Source organism: Megascapheus bottae, chromosome 4, assembly GCF_031878675.1.
Source record: "Megascapheus bottae isolate mThoBot1 chromosome 4, mThoBot2.hap1, whole genome shotgun sequence".
In the NCBI taxonomy this organism is placed as follows: Eukaryota; Metazoa; Chordata; class Mammalia; order Rodentia; family Geomyidae; genus Megascapheus; species Megascapheus bottae.
Genome location: NC_143512.1, coordinates 7,773,386 through 7,795,849, shown reverse-complemented (window position 1 = coordinate 7,795,849; position 22,464 = coordinate 7,773,386). Strand labels below are relative to the sequence as shown.

General features: G+C 39.5%; 1 protein-coding gene and 1 pseudogene across 5 annotated transcripts in view; one reads left to right on the top strand and one right to left on the bottom strand.

The window, feature by feature from the left end:
• The window catches only part of Rbm27 (RNA binding motif protein 27), a 74,088-nt gene that overhangs the window by 5,079 nt on the left and 46,545 nt on the right, over nucleotides 1-22,464 (top strand). For 3 of the 5 annotated variants that reach the window (XM_090331284.1, XM_090331288.1, XM_090331286.1), the window contains exons 2-6: nucleotides 10,232-10,350; nucleotides 15,088-15,212; nucleotides 18,482-18,573; nucleotides 19,245-19,438; nucleotides 20,630-20,893. In XM_090331284.1, coding sequence (XP_090187410.1) covers nucleotides 10,232-10,350; nucleotides 15,088-15,212; nucleotides 18,482-18,573; nucleotides 19,245-19,438; nucleotides 20,630-20,893 — 794 coding nt within the window. The remainder of the gene's footprint in view (nucleotides 1-10,231; nucleotides 10,351-15,087; nucleotides 15,213-18,481; nucleotides 18,574-19,244; nucleotides 19,439-20,629; nucleotides 20,894-22,464) is intronic. The other 2 variants (XM_090331285.1, XM_090331287.1) reach the window with 1 other exon arrangement.
• On the bottom strand, nucleotides 10,643-11,186 carry LOC150063936 (homeobox expressed in ES cells 1 pseudogene; annotated as a pseudogene).

Here is a 22,464-nt window from a genome sequence, read left to right as displayed (position 1 = left end):
TTTTGTTCATTCTGGCCATATTCTGGTCTTTAAAAATAAAGTGGAGATTGAATGTGTTGTTATCTTGAAATATTATGAAAAAAGAAGCAAAAAGGTCCACAGATTAGGATTATTTTTTTGATTCATAGGTTCAGTGGGCATAGCAGGTATACTTCTGTTGAATTTGAGAATTTACACTCTGCTATAGGTTGGCAATCCTTATCAAGTTAAACTCAGGCTAGTAATCTTTATAGCTGTCCAAATGAGAGGAAGAAATAATCAACTCATAGTTGTTGGATCCAATCTCCTGATACACAAACTACTAGGATTAAATGATTATTTTGATTATTTTGTAGCTATAGTCTTTGGGTTTAGAAATACTGATGAATTTAAAGTATACCAGTGTACTAATTCTTCAGAGAATTAGTGTGCCTATATGGTGAATGCCATAAGGATACCGTTCACTACTTAATAGAATAGGAATTATTTTGACAAATTTTAGTCTATAAAGTCAAGAGTTGTTTTTTTTTTTTCTTTTTTTCTTTTTTTTCTTCTTCTTTGTGCCAGTACTGGGGCTTGAACTTAGGGCCTGGCACTGCTCCTCCTCCTTCTTTTTCTTTAATTTCACACTCAAAGCTGGCACTCCGCAGCTCCACTTTTGGCCTCCTAGTGATTAAGTAGAGGTAAGGACTTTTCTGCCCAGTCTGGCTTTGAATAGCAGTCCCTCAGATCTCGGTCTCCTGAGTAGCTAGGATTACAGTTGCAAAGTACTCTGCATATTTGTTCTTCAGTCCTTAGTATGCCTCTTAAATATGTCTGACTTCGTTCTTTGGTCCAATAAATAACTTTACAGAGTGGAAGAGTCTTCTCTTATTTTCCCACAATATCTTTATTAATCTCTTTTTGAAGTCCTTTGTTATGGTACCAGGGCTTGAACTCAGGCCCTTGTAGTATGCTTTGGCTAATATTCTAATACTTGAGCCATGCCTCCAGTTCTTCAGTTTACTGGTTGATTGGATGTAGATAGTCTCTGAGACTTTTCTCTCCTTGCCAGCTGCAAATCGATATCCTCAGATCATAGCTTCCTGATTAGCTAAGATTACAGGCCTGATCCCCCAGTCCATTTATTATTTTGTACTGTAAGTATTTATATATTCATCTCTTAGTCACATGACTGAAGGGCAAAGTCTGCTTTGCTCAAAGTAATTCTATCACCAAACAAGATATTTGGCACATAAATGTTTAAACATAAATGTTTAAATATAAATGTTTAAAGGAATGAACATCCTCATATGCCTATTTAGATTGGTTGACAATTAGAGAAGTAGGTTGGGCTGGGAATACAGGCCATTGATAGAGTGCTTGCCTGCATTCAAAAATGCCCTGAGTTTGATTACCAACAACACAAAGAAAAAGAGGAAGAGTGTAAGGGGGGGAAGGTGAGGAAGAGGGCGGGAGGGAGGAACCCGAGACCTAGGACTTGAATTCAGGGCCTAGGCACTGTCCCTAAGCTTTTGTGCTCAAGGCTAGCACTCTACAACTTGAGCCACAGCTCCACTTTTGGTTATTGAGTCTCTTGGGCTGGGTGCTCACATCTGTAATCCTAGGTACTCCGGAGCCTAACATCTGAGGATCCAGGTTCAAAGCCAGTCCAGGCAGAAAAGTCTGTGACATTCTATCTCCAGTTAATCACCAGAAGAAAAGTAGAAGTGGCTCTGTGGCTCCAAGTGGTAGAATGCTAGACTTGAGCAGAAGAGCTCTGGGACAGGATCTAGGCCCAGACTTTAAGCCCCAGGACTGACAAAAAAAAAAAAAAAAAAAAAAAAAAGGTTTCATGGACTTTCCTGATTTGTCTGAATTCACACTGTGATCTGAGGATCTGAGGATCTGAGTAGCTAGGTTTACAAGCATGAGCCATTAGTGCACAACAGAAATTTTGTTTTGATAGTCTATATTTCTGTGCATATTTAGATTGTCCAACTATCTAAACAGATGTGGGTGTATACACATCTGTTTTGCCCCCAAACATATTTCTGTTCTTTCATGAGAGCCCCTCTAATTAACAGTGAGATGAAAGTGCTGTGGTCTGAATGTTGGTGTCCCCCGAGATTTATATGTTGGAAATAATTCCCAGTGTTAGTGTTAAAAGACAGGGCTTTTAATATTGCAGTACAGAAGCCAATACAAGAGGGTAACGTATTTGTGGATACTTATTTTGTTTCTCTTTAGTATGTGAACTTTTATGTATCTGTTAGCAGACCCAGTGCAAAATTTTCTGTCTTGATTACTATAACTCTTATGTTCTCTGTTAGAAGTAATACTGTTTTAATATAATGAGCATGTGTTTTGTTAGTATCTCTATCTTCTGTATTTATACTTGTTTCCTAAGTTTAGTTTCCCATAAGTGAAATTAGTGGTCAAGTAATATAGACATATTTTTTCTTTGTCTTTTTCTTTTGTGGTGCTAGTGATTAACCCAGGGCTTCTATGTATTCTAGTGAATATAAATATTTTCAAGGACTATTGATAAACATTAGAATCAGGAGATATTTTTCCTCCCTGTGGCTCAGTAACGCATATATTTCTTGCTTTCTGAAATAAAGATCACATTAACGTAAATCTTAAAATTAGGTCTATATTCAGAAAGATGTGAATTTTTTTTTTTTTTTGCCAGTCCTGGGCTTGAGCTCAGGGCCTGAACACTGTCCTTGGACTTTTCTCAAGGCTAGAGCTCTACCACTTGAGCCTCAGCACCACCTCCAGCTTTTTTTCTACGTATGTGGTACCGAGAATCGAACCCGGCTCTTCTTGCATGCTAGGCAAGCATTCTACCAGTTGGCCAAATTCCTGGCCCCGTGAATTTTTCTTTTTTGCCTTTTTTTTTTTTTTTTTTTTGCCAGTCGTAGGCTTGAGCTCAGGGCCTGAGCACTGTCCTTGGACTTTCTCAAGGCTAGAGCTCTACCACTTGAGCCTTAGTACCATTTCTGGCTTTTTTCTATGTATGTGGTACCGAGGAATCGAACCCGGGTCTTCGTGCATGCTAGGCAAGCACTCTACCACTAGGCCAAACTCCTGGCCCCCCTGTGAATTTTTCTTTAAGCAGAAAAGGTCTAAGTAATCTAGGCTTTTTCCCCCCTAAAACCAAAACTTGAAAGTAGCTTTTTAGAAATGTTTCTTGGTTTGGGGTCAAAGGTTAGGACCGTTACTCTTTGATTTTAAAATAGTGTATCTGAAGTCTGTAATAGTAATGCTCTAGCAGATGTACAATATACCTGCAAAGAAGAATTCCAACAAAAGAAAAATTAAAAAAAAAATTTTTTTAAGGGGGTCTTGAACTCTGGCCTGGGCTCCTGTTTCTGAGCTCTTCAGCTCAAGGCTACTGCCCTACCTCTGGGCCTGGGTGCTGTCCCTGAACTCTTCAGCTCAAGGCTACTGCCCTACCCTTGAGCCACAGCCCCACTTCCTGTTTTCTAGTAATTAATTGGAGATAAGAATCTCATGGCTCTGTGTTGCCATGGATAAGAATCTCATGGCTCTGTGTTGGCTTTGAACGGCGATCCTCAGATCTCAGCCTTCTGTGGAGCTAGGATTATAGGCTTGAGCCACAACGCCTGGCGAAAAATTCAGATTTTAAGTTTTTGGAGACAGGACATTTTAGGACAATATTTTGGTTAGCTTTTCCTATTGAAAAATTCTTCCTAATTGATTTTTATTAGTAGTATTAGTAGTAGTAGTAGTAGTAGTATTTTGTCAGTCCTGGGGCTTGAACTCAGGGCTTGAGCACTGTCCCTGAGCTTTCTCAGGGCTAGTGCTCTACTAGCCACAGCACTACTTCAGCTTTTTCTGTGTATGTGGTACCAAGAAATTAAACCCAGGGCTTTGTGCACGCTCAGCAAGAACTCTTAGGCTAGGCAACACTTCCAACTCCTTGATTTTATTTTTAAAATAACTTACATGATAATTAAAATTCTTACAGTGTTTTTATGTGGAATGTGAATTTTAGGAATCTTTGTATTTGTAACTTAAATTAACATTTTGGGGATTTCTTTTGTTGATATTTCAGCAGAATATAGTGTGACTGTTGGATGAGGTGTAAGATGTATTAATTTGTTGTATAGACATGCATTTGGAAATTGTATTTGCTGTCTCATATTTTACTTGTGTGGAATTGCTGCTAAACTTTATCTCTGAAGCCGTGTCCTCCACTTTATTCTGAATGCTTCTCTTAATTTGTCTTTGCAAATGTCCTGTTTTTTTTTTTTTTTTCTTTTAAGTGGGGGGAGGTCTGTGGGGGGGAGGGGTATGGAGGCAGAGCTGCTGGTCCTTGACTTGAACTCTGGGTCTAAAACACAGTCTACTGCTTGAGCTCCACTTTCAGCTTTTTGGTGGTTTGTTTGAGATTAGAATCTGCCTGGTCTGGTTTTGAACAGTGATCCTCAGATCGCAGCCTCCAGAATAGCTAGGATTACAGATGTCAGCTACCATCACAAATGTACTTTTGTTGACTGTAAAGCAATAATTTAAGATTTATGTAGTTAACTCTTCTGATCCTTGTAACAGAAGCCCCTTTTGTTTATAAAATATACATAGTTAATGTTAGCCATCAGATTTATAAAATTTCTTATATTCCAGATTTGGTTATTTTTTTATTTTTATTTATTTATTTTTTTTGCCAGTCCTGGGTTTGAGCTCAGGGCCTGAGCACTGTCCTTGGATTTTCTCAAGGCTAGAGCTCTACCACTTGAGCCTCAGCACCATTCGGGCTTTTTTGTACCGAGGAATCGAACCCAGGCCTTTGTGCTTGCTAGGCAAGCACTCTACCACTAGGCCAAACTCCTGGCCCCCAGGTTATTTCTATATAGAGTCATAAACAGAATTCATTCATGAGCTTTATTCCAAAGTAGTAGCCAAAATACTTTAAGTATTTATTTTGGGTAATTTTGGGTACAGAGACAAGAGGTGATAATTTGGACAGTAGAGAGATGGTTTTGTATTTTGCTTTTAATGTATCAAAGTCTTAGTCAATTCAGATTTTTATGACACGATAAAAACTTTGTGGGCTACTATTGGATGTTTGGAAATCATATTTGCTATTACAGCATTTTGTGATCAGTTTATGAAGAATATCTAGTAGGAGCTTGGTATGAAAACATAACAACCCAAGTACTGTAGAAAATTATAGCACAAAACTCAAGTTTACTTTTTTTATTAATTTTTTTTGTTGGGGTAATGTATAAAGGGATTACAGTTATGTTTGCCAGGTAGTAGGTGCATTACTTCTCACACATTGATACTCTTTATGATTTTGTCCCCATTTCCCTTCCCTTCCCTTCAAGTTTACGTTTTCACCGTCTGATTAGTGTGACTTATTTTATACTTAAGATTTCCTACATAACACTTTCTCAGTACATCTTAGGAGCTTTTAAATTTAAATGTTCCCATTCCTTTGGCTCCAAACATGCTTTTATATGTACAGAATTGTTACTAATAATCATTTAGTTAATTCCCATTAAGCAATTGTGTAAAATCTATAATCATTCTTTCCAAAGTCTAGTCCTTTTTTTTTTTTTTTTTTTAATTTTTTGGTGTAGGAACTAGTGCTTGAATTTAGGGCATTGCACTCTTGGCTTTTGCTCAAGGCTGGCACTCAAATACTTGAACAGCAGCTTCACTTCTGGCTTTTTGGTAGTGAATTGGAAATAAGCATCTCACAGACTTTTCTGCCTTGGCTGGGTGTGAACTTTGATTCTCAGATCTCAGCTTCTTTAATAGCCAGGATTACAGGCATGACACACCAGCACCCAGGTCAAAGTCTAGTCATTTTTCTCCCCTACTGTTTTTTTTTTTTTTTTTTTTTTTTTGCTAGTCCTGGGCTTGAGCTCAGGGCCTGAGCACTGTCCTTGGACTTTCTCAAGGCTAGAGCTCTACCACTTGAGCCTCAGCACCACTTCTGGCTTTTTCCTACATGTGGTACCGAGGAATCGAACCTGGGTCTTCTTGCTAGTCAAGCACTTTAACCACTAGGCCAAACTCCCGGTCTCTCCCCTACTGCTTTGTTGTTGTGTTGGCCCTGGGGCTTGAACTCAGGGACTAGATGCTGTCCTCTAACTTTTTTTGCTCAAGGCTAACACTCTGTAGGCCTGGAATGTGGCTTAGTGGTAGAGTGTTTACCTAGCATGTTCAATTCCTCAGTACCATATACGCAGAAAAAGACAGAAGTGGTGCTGTGGCTCAAGGAGTAGGGCTCTAGCCTTGAGAAAGCCCAAGGACCATACTTAGGCCCTGAGTTCAAGCCCAGGACTGGCCAAAAAAAAAAAGTAGCATTCTGCCACACACCACTGCCCACTTAAAGATTTTTTGGTGGTTAATTGGAGATAACAATCTCATGGACTGGCTTCCGTGTGGGCTTCAAACTGAGATCCAGATTCTCAAATCTTGAGAAGCCTCCTGAGTAGCTAGGATTATAGGTGTGAACCACTTGTATCTACTTCACCCTTAACCTTTTCTTTTAATTTATCAGTGCCAGTAATACTAGTTATTGAAATCAGGGCCTTCTCTCTCAGTCTTTGAACTCGTGACTGGCACTCTACCTGCCCTCCAAGCCACTTCTCCACTTAGTTGCCAATAAGAATCTCATGGATTTAACTGCCAAGCTGGTTTCAAAGTGATCTTTAGATCTCAGTCTCCATAGTAGGTAAGAACCACCTGCATCTGCCCCATCTTGATTTTTTTTGGGGGAGGTCTGTAGTGGGACTGGGTGTTATTCCTGAGTTCTCAGCTGAAGGCTACTACTGCCCTAATACCCCTTGAACCACAGTGACACTTCTGGTTTTCTGGTGGTTAATTGGAGATAAGAGTCTCCTGGACGTTCTAGTGCCTGGGCTGGCTTTGATCTGCGATCCTCAGATCTCAGCTTCCTGAGTAACTAGGATTATAGGTATGAGCCACTGTGCCTGGCTTCCCATCTTGATTTTAATACCATAGCATCAAATCTATTTCATCAGAAGCATCCTAAACTCTGTATTTGTGTTTTTGGCTGAATACTACTTTTTTTTTTTTTGCCTGTCCTGGGGCTTGAACTCAGGGCCTGAGCATTGTCCTTGGGCTTTCTCAAGGCTACAGCTCTACCACTTGAGCCACAGCACTATCTCCAGGTTTTTCTATGTATGTGGTACTAAGGAATTGAACACAGGTCTTCGTGCATGCTAGACAAGCACTCTATCACTAGGCCAAACTCCTGGCCCCGACATTTTGAGAGTTATACTTTGCTTATACTTCTTAAAATTAGCTGTTTTGTTAAATTGACAGTGGGTGGAATTTTATCTCAGAATTATGTGTATAGCTGGGCATGGTGGCTCACGCCTGTAAGCTTAGCTACTCAGGGGGCTGAGATCTGAGTATCAAGGTTCAAAGCAAGTCTGGCCACAAAAGGACCTGAGACTCTTTATCTCCAATTAACCTCTAGAAAACAAGAAGTGGGGCTTGGCTCAAGGGTAGGGTAGTAGGCTTGAGCTGAAGAGCTCAGGGACTATGCTCAGGCCCAGAGGTAGGGCAGTAGCCTTGAGCTGAAGAGCTCAAGGACAGTGAGTGCCCAGCAGAATTCAAGCCCCATGACCCACAAAAAAAGGGGGGGTTGCCAGGAGTTTGGCCTAGTGGTAGAGTGCTTGCCTAGCATGCACGAAGACCTGGGTTTGATTCCTCAGTACCACATACATAGAAAAAAGCTGGAAGTGGTAGAGCTCTAGCCTTGAGAAAGTCCAAGGACAGTGCTCAGGCCCTGAGCTCAAGCCCAGGACTGGCAAACAAACAAAAAACCCTTATGTGTGTAGATCTTTAGAGAACAAGTTTTGTTTTTGTTTTGTTTTTGCCAATTCTGGGGCTTGAACTCAGGCAAGGCCTAGGTGTTGTCCTCTGATTTCTGCCCCCCCCCCCCCCCCCAGCTCTCTACCACTACCACTTGAACCACAGCACCTGTTCTGGCTTTTTCTGAGTATTTTGGAGATGAGTCTCATAAACTTTTCCTTTCTCTTCTCTCCTCTCCTCTCCTCTTTTTATTTTCTTTCTTTGTTTTTTGCTGGTCCTGGGGCTTGAACTTTGGACCTGGGCTCTGTCTCTGAGCTCTTTTTTTTTTTTTTCCCCTCTTGTACTATTACTTGAGCCACAGTGCTACTACCTGATTTTTCTGTGATTAATTGGGTATAAGAGTCTTATAGACTATCCTTCGTGGGCTGACTTCCAACTGTCCCAGATCTCAGCTTCCTGAGTAGCCAGGATTATAGGCGTGAGCCACCATTGACCATTGAGAACCAGCCTTTCCCATGAAAGTATTGACAATAAAAGAAAATTGTGTTTTACTGAAGCATGATCTTGAAAAATTAAAAAAGAGGTAAAGGTGTTGGTTTTTTCTTTTTTCTAATCTTGTAAAACTGTTGAAAATGTAATTATTATTCTAATTTTTTTTTTTTTTTGTCAATCCTGGGGCTTGAACTCAGGGCCTGGGTACCCGCCTTGGACTTTCTCAAGGCTAGAGCTCTACCACTTGAGCCACAGCACCATAACTGGCCTTTTCTATGTACGTGGTACCAAGGAATCGAACCTGTGTCTTCGTGCATGCTAGGCAAGCATTCTATCACTAGGCCAAACTCCTGGTCCATCTTCTAATTTTTTTGTGCAGTACTGGGGCTGACATTTCACTATTCATACCACACCTCCAGTCCAATTCTTTATTTTGCTGGTTAATTGGAAATAGAGTCTCAATTTTTCTGTCTGAGCTGGCTGCTACCATCACTGGGCAATGGCTAATATTCTAGAGATGAAACCTTTTAATTTTGTAGTTGACAGTGAAAGGCTTAATGATTATAGAACAAGATTAGATTCAATATTGCTTTATAGGGAGTTGATTGCTTAGCATAATGGTTTTATTTAGTACCATCCTGATTTTCTTTTCATTTTATCTTTTATAACAGTCCTGTGAGACCACAGTAAGTTTGAATTACTTTTGGAAAAGTAGAACTTCAGGTAAAGAAAAACTTTTAGTGTCATGGGATACAAAGGAAATATTACATCTGACAGACTGGCATATGTCAGAAGTTGGCAAGCACAGAGCATGTGCTTCCCTGAAATAGGAGATCATTTTAGCTTTTGAATTCAGGTTACTACTGACTAGAAAAAATGTGAAACAGAGATTCTCTTCTATTTCTAGCCCTTTCTTTCCTTTGCTTGTAGCCTGAAATATTTGTTCCATATATTTAAGGAGTCATCCTCCTCTTTCACTTTTTTTTTTTTTGGCCAGTCGTGGGCTTGAGCTCAGGGACTGAGCACTGTCTTGGATTTTCTCAAGGTTAGAGCTCTACCACTTGAGCCTCAGCACCATTTCTGGCTTTTTTCTATGTATGTGGTACCGAGGAATCGAATCCAGGTCTTCGTGCATGCTAGGCAAGCAGTCTACCACTAGGCCAAACTCCCGACCCTCCTCTTTCACTTTTAAAGTATTTATTTATTGCTTGCTAGTACCAGGGCTTGAACACAAGGCCTCAGACCCAGGGCCTCATACTCTTGCTTGATTTGATTGCTCACAGATGATGTTCTGCCACTTGAACCATGCCTTTAAGGCCTGCTTTTTGCTGATTACTTTGGGTTGGAGTCTTACAGATTTCTTTGCTTGGACTGGCTTTGAACTTCCAATTTACAATTCTTGGCCTTCTCTGAATAGCTAGGATTGCAGGTGTGACCCTCCAGTGTTCGGCTTGTTTTCATTTTCTACAAGCATGTATATATGCTCAGATTAGCAGGGGATTTGATGACCATGTGGGGATGCTGGAGCCTGTGGTGGTAGGGAATGGTGTTTTGACAAAAGGAGAGATCTGTCCCATACTTTCCCTGATTTTTCTTACTGGTCATATGGAACACAGTTCTTGAGTGTGTTAAGAACAGTATGGGAGCCAAATGACAGTTCAGGAATCAGATTCTATTATTGTCATTGAGAGAACAAATAAATATACTCCTGATCTAAGATTCTTGATATAGTTCCAACCTTTGACATGAGACAAGCTAGTTATGTTATAGAAATAAGCAGAAAAAGAAAATCTTAGAATATGTATGGGCTCTTTGTTACAGTAGTTGCTTGTATTGGCAATCACTTTCAAAAATACAGCTTTGATTTTCAGTTTTCCAAAGTAGAGGTGACTTCATTAATAACATCACTGTTTGAAAACAGTGTTTTGAACTTTTTGTTTTCTCTTTGTCTAACTAGATGTGATGCTGACCCCTCCGCCCTAGCCAACTATGTTGTAGCACTGGTCAAGAAGGACAAGCCTGAGAAAGAATTGAAAGCCTTTTGTGCTGATCAACTGGATGTCTTTTTACAAAAAGGTAATTATTATGGGCCTTTATTATTTGGATTGAATTTAAAACTTCCTGAGAAAAACCAAGCTGCTGTAATCTTTTTTTTTTTGACTTTTCTGAAAATCTTTATTAAAATATATAGGAAAAGTCTTTATTAGAACTGAAAAGTGCCCAATATAATACAATCATAATTATATTTTCAGAAAAAATGACAATATTCAGATTAAACGCAGGAAATGTCACATTATTAACAGTTGATATTTCCATGATTCTTCAGGTTCTGCAACTGGAAGATAATTATACCAGTTTGGTTTTCTATCTATTCCAGGAGACTTGAGTTGAAAATTTTTTTTGCCATTAGAAACTGATTCTCTATGGGTTCTTTTCAGCTTTGCACGCCGATTTTGGAACCAAATTTGGATTCTGTCTTCCTCTAAGTTCAATTTTTGAGCTAAGTCTTCCCTTATATCAATGCCAGGATAGCAGTTAACTCTAAAGACTTCAACCTGGTTTTGGGTAAATGCAGTTCTTGATCTTCTGCCTCTATACCAACTCAATTCTTTTTTCAATAATAGTCTTTCTGAGGTTGAGATGTAATTTTCATAGTTCAAAGCTCTTTCTTCTGGCACTGGGTGATCCACAAGACAAGGAAATGTGATCCCACTGGGAAAACTTGGAATATGTAGACAGACGCTAGCATCTTTCACTGAGGAGCTCCAGGTGTCTGTCCACAGTCTATAGGGTTTCATGGTTGGGACACAGTCTTTCTTCTGATCCAATCCTAAGGTGTTCTTGCTAGAAAACGAACAGGGAGAAGTTTTGCTTTCTTTAAGCTGAGCACCTTCCTGAAGGCTGGGATACATTCTCTGGTGGGCTGTACACAGCCACAACTCTACCCTTTCTGGTGGGTTGGCTCCACGTGTACGTGTGTGTGTATGTGTGTGTGTTTGTGTGTATGTATGTTGATGCTGTAATCTTAATACCCAAGAGGTTGAGGCAGGGGATGATGAATCCAGGCCAGACTTGCTGACAAGACCCTTCCTTAAAACAAACAAAAAAAACAACAATAAATCTTGCTTAAAGGTGTACACACACACACACTTTATAGGAAAGAAAGTAGTCAGGATCTTTTGACTACTTTAATATATCCATTCATGTGTAATTAGTGTTTATGTGTTTTGGCAGAAGAGATTTTTTTTTCCTTTCCTTTTATCGTCTTCCTTTTATTGAGGCAGTGACTGCTGCAGTGTCTTTTAGGTTGTTGGGTCTTTTATAGCTCTTGGCAGAGTCTAGTTGAGGTAGAAGAGGAACAGTTACAGTGAGAATGCTTATTCTTGTTGTTAAGATCATGAGCCCATCTCTCTCTCTCTCTCTCTGTCTCTCTCTCCTTCCTTCCTCCCTCCCTTTCTTCCTCCCTCCCTTTCTTCCTCCCTTCCTCCCTTCCTTCCTTCCTTCCTTCCTTCCCTCCCTCCCTCCCTCCCTCCCTCCCTCCCTCCCTCCCTCCCTCCCTCCCTTCCTTCCCTCCCTCCCTCCCTCCCTCCCTTCCTTTCCCTCCCTTCCCTCCCTCCCTCCCTCCTTGCCTCCTTCCTTCTTTTCTTTCTTTCTTTCTTCTCTCATCTAGAATTTTTTTTTATCCAAGAAGACCTGAGCTTAGTCCTCTTCTCTTTCTACCTTTCTGTGTTATGCAGACCTCACTTGATATTTCTTTTCTTTTCCTTTTCCTTTCTTTTTTTTTTTTTTTTTTTGCCAGTCCTGGACTTGAGCTCAGGGCCTGAGCACTGTCCTTGGACTTTCTCAAGGCTAGAGCTCTACCACTTGAGCCTCAGCACCACTTCTGGCTTTTTTCTATGTATGTGGTAGCGAGGAATGGAACCTGGGTCTTCATGCATGCTAGGCAAGCACTTTAACCACTAGGCCAAACTCCCGGCCCTTCTTTTCCTTTTCTGACTCTTAAACATTTCTGCCTTTTCTGATTTTTGAATATGGCAAAATATATCTCCAGCTCAGTGCCTTTGGACTCATTTTACCTTTATCTGAAAGAGTGCTCCCTTGCTTCTGTCTGGGCTCTTTGCAAATGTCATCTCTGAATAGTTTCCCCTGTGTACCCTTCATTGATTGTAGAGCATCCTATGCTCACAGTCATTCCTCCTTCTTCCAACAGTACTTTATATATTTACTTTTTTTATGATACTCACCACTCTGATCATATATACAATTTGCCCTCCCCCCTTGTCTTTCCTTGTTGAAAGTAAAGACTCGGTTTGTAGATGTTTCCAAGTATTATCAAATGGATGAATAGAAGTGTGGATCACATTTACCATTTGATTTAGCTATTAGTGATGAGGAAAATACCTATTGATTCAAGTATCTCCAGTGGGAAAAAAGGGCAGAAATTGAATTCTTATTTATAGGACATACAGGTACCTTTCTTTTCCTCCATATAAAGCCTTTTTTTTTGTAAAAAAAAAAAAAGAATATGAATTCTAAATGTATTAATTAACTTTAATGATGAATCTTATGAAGTATAGAGCTATGAAAAAAAAGCAACAAATATAGAAATGATATTTTGGGTAGGAAGCAAATATCTGTAGAGACCTCAGAAATTCTACTTATAAAGCATTTGCTTACTTTTTATTATGAAAGTAGCATATATAAGGAACTATATGCTGGGTGCAGTGGCTCTCACCCATAATCCTAGCTATTCAGGAGGCTGAGATCTAAGAATTACAAAAAGTCAGCTTAGGAAGGAGAGTCGATGTCTCTTCTCTCCAATTAACTGTCAGAAAACTGAAGTAGAACTATAGCTCAAAGTGGTAGAGAGCCTTGAAGCAGAATAGCTCAGAGACAGTGCCCAGGTGCTGAATTCAAGACCCATGACTTCAATGTATGCGAATTAATGCACCTTCTATTTGGCAAATATCATGTAACCCTTTTAATAATTACAATAAAAAAAATGAACAACAAAAAAAAAGACCCATGACTTAACTAACAAACACACACAGACAAATACAAATTCCCACTAATTTAAAATGTATTTTTATTTAAGTAGCTGTACAAAAAAGTTACCATTCAACAAACCAGTTTGTATCTTGATTAATGGCACCTCTTCCCTCTCAACCCAATATAAAATACATCTTTTTTCCTTTTTGCTAGTTCTGGGACTTGAACTCAGAGCCTGAGCTCTGTTCTTGGGCTTTCCTCAAGGCTAGTGCTCTACCACTTGAGACAATACCACTTTTGGGTTTTTTCTGTGTATGTGATATGGAGGAATTGAACCCAGGGCTTCATGCATGCTAGGCAAGCACTCTACCACTAGTCTAGTTCCCGGCCCTAAAATATGTCTTAAAGACAAGAAAATGCCAAGCACTGTGGCTCAACGCCTGTAATCCAAGCTACTCAGGAGGCTGAGATCTGAGGATTGCAGTTTAAAGCCAGCCCAGGCATTTAAGCGAGATTTTTTTTTTTTTTTTGGTGGATCATGGGGCTTGAACTTGGCCTGGGCATTGTTCCTGAACTCTTCAGCATCCTTGGGCCCATAATCCTAGCTATTCAGAAGGCTGAAATTTAAGGATCACTTGAACTCAGAGCCTGAGCACCAACCAGGTCTTTGTGCATGCTAAGTGAGCATTCTACCACTAGGCCAAACTCCAGGCTCCTTGCTTCTGGATTTTTCATGGTTAATTGGAAATGAAAGTCTCTTTCCTGTCCTTACTGGCTACAAACTGTGATCCTTAAATCTCAGCCTTTTGAATAGCTAGGATTACGGCATATGCCATCAGCTCCTGGCCCTTTAAGTGTTTGGGTTTTTTTTTTTGCAGCTAAACACATTAAAAATATTGTCGTTTATCTCTGATATCTGGTATTGTCAGTACTTAGTCTTTGTATAAATGTTCTGTATTCTCTTCTTTTTTTCTTTTTTTCTTTTTTTGCCAGTCCTGGGCTTGAGCTCAGGGTCTGAGCACTGTCCTTGGATCTTCTCAAGGTTAGAGCTCTACCACTTGAGCCTCAGCCCCACTTCCGGCTTTTTTTCTATGTATGTGGTACAGAGGAATCGAACCCGGGTCTTCATGCATGCTAGGCACGCACTTTAACCACTAGGCCAAACTCCCGGCCCTCTCTTCTTTTTTTCAAGGTGCAGATATAACTATTGAAAAACGTGGTTGCTTATATATAGATCATGTAATTTGTATTCTCCAATATGATTATCCTACAGCTTATTTTTATTAATCTTTTATTTCTGGAAATTTGGTTGCCTCTAATCTTTTCCTCCTTCAAAACCAATGACTAAAGTGTTGGGCAAGGTAGCTCATGCCTGTAATTTTAGCTCTTGAAGAGGCTGAGATCTGAGGATCTCAGTTCAAAGCAGCCCGAGTACTAAAGAACCTGAAGACTTAAAGACTGTGAGACTCTTATCTCCAGTTAACCACTAGATAATGGGAAGTGGGGCTGTGGCTCAAAGGTAGGGTGGTAACCTTGAGTTGAAGAGCTCAGGGATAGCGCCCAGGCCCACAGTTCAAGCCCCATGATCCCCCCACACAAGAACAAAACAAAACAAAAAACAATGGATAATATTACATGCGTATTGCTTGCAGATACACAGTTATTTCAGAAGGATTAAAAAACAACCTGAAAGTTCCTTCTTTAGGATTATTCTCATTTTCAGGTCCATCAGCAGCAATATGCAAGGTTCCTGTTTTCCAAAGCTTTGCTAATGGTAAATTTAGGACTTTTATTTAATGTTTTAATATTATCTCTTTTTCTTAGAAACTTCAGGTTTTGTGGACAAACTATTTGAGAGTCTTTATACTAAGAACTACCTTCCACCTTTGGAGCCAGTTAAGCCAGAGCCAAAACCACTAGTCCAAGAAAAAGAAGAAAGTAAAGAAGAGGTAATGCAATTTTTTTCTCTTATTTTAGGAAGCTTCTTAGATCCAACCATCACTATTCTTAATTGTAACTTGAGATTTTTAGACGCCATTTTCTGTTGATAGATCTTTGTGGGTTTAGAGGGTGTACAGATTCTTCAGTAAGATTTCTAAATTCCTTGGACCTGAAATTTTTCAGATAGTTTTTGAGGAATTAAGTGATATCTTTTACTCAATGACTTGTGAAAAAAAAATACAGAGACTTGGCAAGAAGTAAAGTATTAATGCAACTTCACAGCTCCTTAGGTAACAGATTTTCATGTATAGGAAGAAACCATTTACTCCTTTTTTTCAGTTACAGGGCTTGAACTCAGGGCCTTGGTGATGTCCCTGAGCTCTTTTGCTAAAGGCTAGCACTCTTCCACTCTGAACCACAGTGCCATTTCTGGTTTTCTGGGAGTTAATTGGAGATAAGCATCTCACAGACTTTTCTGCCCAGGCTGGATTTGCATGGTGATCCTCAGATCTCAGCCACCTAAGTAGCTAGGTGTGGGCCACTGGCTCTGGCCACCATTGTTTTGTTTTATTTTATTTTTTTTTGCCAGTCCTGGGCTTGAGCTCAGGGCCTGAGCACTGTCCTTGGGACTTTCTCAAGGCTAGAGCTCTACCCTTGAGCCTCAGCACCACTTCCAGCTTTTTGCTATGTATGTGGTACCGAGGAGTTGAACCCGGGTCTTCGTGCATGCCAGGCAAGCACTCTACCACTAGGCCAAACTCCCGGACCCAGAGGGGTTTTTTTTGTTTGTTTGCCAGTCCTGGACCTTGAACTCAGGGCCTGAGCACTCTCCTTGGGCTCAAGGCTCAAGCTCTACCATTTGAGCCACAGTATCGCTTCTGGCTTTTTTCTATGTATATGGTACTGAGGAATTGAACCCAAGTCTTCATGCATGCCAGGCAAGCACTCTACCACTAGGCCAAACTCCTGGCCTAAACATACAGTTCTTAAATAATAATTGACTTGATTGCAATATTAGTATCAATTTGGAAAGAAATGATTTTTGGAATGTTGAAGTTTAAAAATGTGATGTAGGTAGCAATCTAAATTGTTTGAACTAAGATAAGAATTTGGCAACATTCATTTATAATTTCTTTTTTTGTTGTTGTTGCCTGCTAGTCTGCCTGCCTTCCCTCCCTCCATCCCCACCCACCCTCCTTCCCTCTCTCCTTCCCTTCTTTTTTTTCTTCCTTCCCACATTCCTTTCCCCTTCCCTCTTTTTTTTCCTTTATTTTTGTACCAAAGCTGGGCCTTGAAGCTCAAAGCTAGCTCTCTACCACTTGCCACAGCTCCACTCCCAGCTTTTTGGGTGTTTAATTGGAGATAAGAGTTTCACAGACTTTCCTGCCCTCCTTAGATGTCAGATGTCAGTAGCTAGGATTACAGGCATGATCCACTGAATCCTAGCATGTATTTCTTTTGTATATAGATGTGCACGATATGAACATGAATTCTATAATCAGGCTTCATGTGTTAACAAAGCATTTCTAAAAGAAATTACTTTCTTATCTTACTTCCATATCAGGAACATGAAGATCATACTAAGGACTAAATGTCAACTGTTGCATAGAACTATTTCCCCAACATTTTTTTTTGCCAGTCCTGGGCTTGAGTTCAGGGCCTGAGGACTGTCCTTGGATTTTTCTGAAGGCTAGAACTCTACCACTTGAGCCTCAGCACCACTTCTGGCTTTTTCTAAGTATGTGGTACCAAGGAATCGAACCCGGGTCTTTGTGCATACTAGGCAAGCACTCTACTACTAGGCCAAACTCCCGGCCCCAACATTTGTTTTTGATGACAAAATAATATTAAAAATGTATTTGGAAGTAATTTTAACTTCATATCAAAATTAGGTGAATATTTTGCCTATTTGCTCTCTATATATCTTTAAGAATTTTCTTCTGAGTCATATGATAGTTCGTAAGTCTGTTGTGTTGGACAATGAGGGAGGAATGAGGGATCTTTTTGTTAATTGGAGATAGAGTCTCCTGGATCTCTCTGCCCAGGGTTAGTTGTGTTTTTTGTTTTTTGTCATTCTGGGGGCTTGAACTCGGAGCCTGAGCACTGTCTTTGGGCTTTTTTAAGGCCATTTGAACCACAGCACCCTATCTGGCTTTTTCTATGTATGTGGTACCAAGGTCTTCGTGCATACTAGGCAAGCACTCTACCACCAGGCCAAACTCCCATCCCCCAGGGTTAGTTTTGAATGTTGATCCTCAGATTTTAGTCTCCTGAGAGGTAGGATTCCAGGTGTGAACCTGGTAACCTGGCACTAATTGTCTCTTAGTTTCTGTTCTGTACAGAAATTGGTACAGTTATACTGAGCAGGGTATGAAACAGATATAAGGACTAGCCTTTACTTTTCTCCACTATCCTCAGCTGTTTTACCAGCAGTTGTTTTATAATTAGATTATTGGCCACAGGGGAAACCAGGTGGGAGAATTTGCATGGATAGCAGTAGAAAAATGACAAATGTATGTTGTGATTTTGTTAAGCTCTTCATATATCTCCTTGTGCATGCTAGGCAGTCACTGCTAGGCCATACTCCTGGCCCTCTAATGAGTATTCTTTGTTTAGAGGGTCGGTCATGGGGCTTGAACTTTGGGCCTGGGCACTATGCCTTAGCTCTTCAGCTCAAGGCTAGCGGTCTTGCACTTTGAGCCACAGCACTATTCCTAGAATAAAAATTTTATTAAATTATTTCCTTTTATAGTGTTATTATTACTGAATTGTTACTATATTGAATTGTTAAATTCACTTCCTGATTTGTTTGTGTATGTGCATATTTGCTTATTCATTAATTTATTATGGTCATTCTATGATTGTTTTTTTTTTCTTTTTGCCAGTCTTGGGGCCTGAATTTAGGACCTGTTGCTGTCCCTGAGCTCTTTTGCTCAAGACTATTGCTCAAGGTTAACACTACCATTTTGAGCCACAGCACCACTTGTAGTTTTCTGATGATTAATTGGAGATAATAGTCTCACAAACTTTCCTGCCTGTGATGACTTTGAACCATGATCTTTAGATCTCGGCCTCCAGATTAGCTAGGATTAAAGAAGAGGGCCACCAGTGCCTAGACCTTGTATGTCTTTTTTTATTGTTGATTAATTCTTTTGAATATGATTTGACTTAGGCCTGTCATTGCATTTATTTCTGTGCTCTATGCTAGAAAGATTATTAGGTAACTGTTTTGTAATTTATAGAATTGTTCTAATTTTTAATGAATGTTTTCATATAGGTATTTCAGGAACCAGTAGAGGAAGAACGAGAGTCTAGAAAAAAGAAATACCCTAGTCCCCAGAAGACTCGTTCAGAATCTGGTGAACGGAGGTTTGTGTTAATCCTTTAATTAGTGAGGAATGAATAACTCCCATTTTTGTTGCCCTTATAGGGGCTTTAAAATGATTACTATGTATGTACTGACTCCTCTCTTGCTAAATCCACTAAGAACTGAGAATGTTACCTTCTTTCCCTTTGGCTTTTGACTTGAGCCATACTTTCCTTTTATAAACAATCATCATTATGTCTTTTCCCCAAGAGCTCAGGGGTGGGAGTATTCTCCTTAGAGAATAATAATGAAATGTTCCATTTGGCTAGGGGTGCTCATTGTTAGAATCATCCATGTCATTTTATATTTCAAATGTGCAATTTGTATGTGGAGTCATCAACCTGTTGTCCTACTAACTGGTCTTTGTTTGTAAAAAGTTTGTTTTTAGCTTTTTTCTTTTTCAGTTTTAATTTCTGTTCTCCAGCCCCTCCCCCACTTCTCCTTGTTCTTTGGGTTCACCCCTTCATTTCTATTTCCTGAGTGTACTTGAAGTGGGAATATTTTTTTCCTTTTTCTATAATGGGTTAGAAGAACTTCGTGGTGGTCTTGAAGAGTTTTCCACAAAGTGCAGACGTTATGAATTTTGATGACTTGAGAGCATTTTCTACTTTGGATTTCTTTGCAAACTTCATTTCCGTAGCCTATTTATGGCTTTTATATCTGTGTTTTACAGGACACGTGAGAAAAAAAGAGAAGATGGCAAATGGAGAGACTATGACCGGTACTATGACCGAAATGAACTGTACCGGGAGAAGTATGATTGGAGAAGAGGAAGGAGTAAGAGCCGGAGCAAGAGCCGTGGTCTGAGTCGAAGTAGAAGCAGAAGTAGAGGGCGTAGCAAAGACCGGGATCCAAATAGAAATGTTGGTGAGTACTAACGTCTTCTCTAAAAGCTTTCTAGTTGCTTGTAGCATAGTGACACAGAAATACTATTAGAGATAAATATCCTTTTAATATGTTTAAGCAATATAAATGCTGGAATTATCTAAAAAGACTGAATATTGATTTTGTTAAGAGACACAGGTCTATTATTGGGTTGGAGTTGGGAGTTTGATTTTAAAATAAGACCTGTTCATAAGGTATAGTACATGGCTAGACTTAAGCCATTTTCAAGATTTTTTTTTTTTTGCCAATTCTGGGCTTGAGCTCAGGGCCTGAGCACTGTCCTTGGACTTTCTCAAGGCTAGGAGCTCTACCACTTGAGCCTCAGCACCACGTCTGGCTTTTTTTTTTTTTCTAAGTGGTATGTGGTACCGAGGAATCGAACCCAGGTCTTCATGCATGCTAGACAAGCACTCTACCACTAGGCCAAACTCCCCACCCCCGCCATTTTCTGTAATTGATTCAGAGCTACCACTTGAGGAAGAAGGTTGCCAGATTTTGCTTGTTTTAAAGAAATGTTTTTCTTAAAAGTAATTGCCTTGTGTTTGTAAAATTAAAAAGACAAGAAAAAAAAAAAGTAAGTAGAGTACTGGGATCCCAATCCCTGATCTTGTAAAATAACTTTGGAATTTAGTTCTTGAATAAATAGCAGTGGAGAAGCAGAGCCTTTTAAATTTTTAAGTGTAATTTATGTTGACATTATTTTATTTATGTATTTATTTTTTGTGGGTCATGGGTCTTGAACTTAGCCTGGGTGTTGTCCCTCAGTTCCTCAGCTCAAGGCTGCCGCCCTACCCTTGAGCCAAGCCCCACTTTCAGTTTTCTAGAGGTGAATTGGAGATAAGAGTCTCAGGTCCTTTTGTGTCCAGGCTGGCTTTAAACCTTGATCCTCAGATCTCAACCTCCTGAGTAGCTAGGATTACAGGTGTGAGCCACTGCAACTAGCCATGTTGACATTATAAAACAAGATTTTCTGCAAATTATTGGCCCAAGATATGTCAAATTATTAACATTCTTCCTTTTAGAATGTATTACCAAGAGCAGTTTAAATTACAGATAGCTCAGTAAGCTTAATTTTCTCATCTTTCCTATTATGTGAAAAAAAAAAACAACCATATAGTGTAAGAATATAAAGTGTCATCACTATTTCTTATTATTTTTCTTTTCTTTCCAAAGCAGAGCACAGGGAAAGATCAAAGTTTAAGAGTGAAAGGAATGACTTGGAGAGCTCCTATGTGCCTGCGTCTGCTCCACCCCCGAACTCTTCTGAGCAGTATTCCTCTGGGGCACAGTCTATTCCCAGCACCGTTACTGTGACTGCACCTGCTCACCATTCTGAAAACACAACTGAGAGTTGGTCTAATTACTACAACAATCATAGCTCTTCCAATTCTTTTGGTCGAAACCCACCACCAAAGAGGCGATGCAGGGATTATGATGGTAAAAATCATCTTCTCTTTTATTGTACCCTAAAGAACTAGTAAAGCAAATGTCATGCATATTAAATACCTTTTTATTGTAGTCCAGATTTTATTTAAAATGGTGAATAGAGAGGCATATTCTTAGTTACTTATTTGATTTACTTTTTCGTTCCTTGTAAAGAGAATAAGTTTGGTGTGTGTGTGTGTGTGTGTGTGTGTGTGTGTGTGTGTGTGTGTGTATTTTTTCATAAAGTACTATGAAGCTGAACACCAGTGGCTCACACTGTAATCCTAGCTCCTCAAGGGGCTGAGATCTGGAGGATTGCATTTTTAAGCTAGCTCAGGCAAAAATAGTCAAGATTTCAGTTAAGTTTGGCTAGAGCATGCCTGAAATGATAGCTTGCCAACTGAGAGTGACCACCAGGGCCAATACTGGCAAAACAAAAAACTTTTTTTTTTTTTAAAATTATTTCTTATAATTTCCATTTTCTTTTTCTTTTTTTTGCATTTTTTTATTGTAATTAGTAAAAGGGTTACATGATATTTGCCAGATAGAAGGTGCATTAATTCACGTACATTGATACCCTTTCACATGTCTTGGTACCCATTTCCCTTCCCCCCCACACCCCCCACCCGTCTTGGTTTTCCCCCCTTCCCTATCAAATTTCAAATAACCAAATACAAATAAATTCAATATATCAGATAACAAAGTGAGATACTATAACAATATGAGATGACCAAGGGACAGCAAAGGAGATGAGAGACAACATAGTACATTAAGGACAACAATCATTTAAAAGAAAAAACTTTTAACACAGCCCAGTGCTGGTAGCTCAAACCTGTAATCCTATCTACTCAGGAGGCTGAGTTATGAGGATCTCAGTTCAAAGCTAGCTTAGGCAGGAAAGGCAACAAAACTCTTACCTTCAGTTAACCACTAGAAAACCGGAAGTAGTGTTTGGTAGAATGCTAGCCTTAAGCAAAAAGCTTAGGGACAGCTCCCAAGCCCTGAGTTCAAGCTCCATGACCAGCCCTTCCCCTCCCCCAAATAAAATCTAATATAACACTATGGATGTACCCTAAAATATTATAGATACTAGGAATAAAACTGTCTTTATGTATTGTGTTTAATGCTGAAAATCTAAGCATTTCTAACCTGCAGGGTTGATGTGCTGACTTCCCATTTGAATTAATCAGTATGTTACGTTTTGACTTTTTATTATGGAAATAAGTGGCTGTATATATAGTCTGTTCCCAGCATTGTAACTGTGATTGTACCTGCTTACCATTCTGAAAATACAACTGAGGGTTGGTTTAATTACTATAATAATCATAGCTCTTCCAACTCTTTTGATCAAAATCTAACACCATTTTTGTGTATATATCTATATCTATATATATCTATATACAGATATAACTCTAGTATATATAACCTTATTTCAACAGTTTCTAACTTATAGGCAATGTTTCTTATTTTAACAGAACTGGGGTTTGAACTCATGGCCTCATGTTTGCTAGGCAAGCATTGAACTAATTGAGCTGCTATTTTAACTTCTTTAAAACAATTGTACTTTTACCTTTGATTTTAAG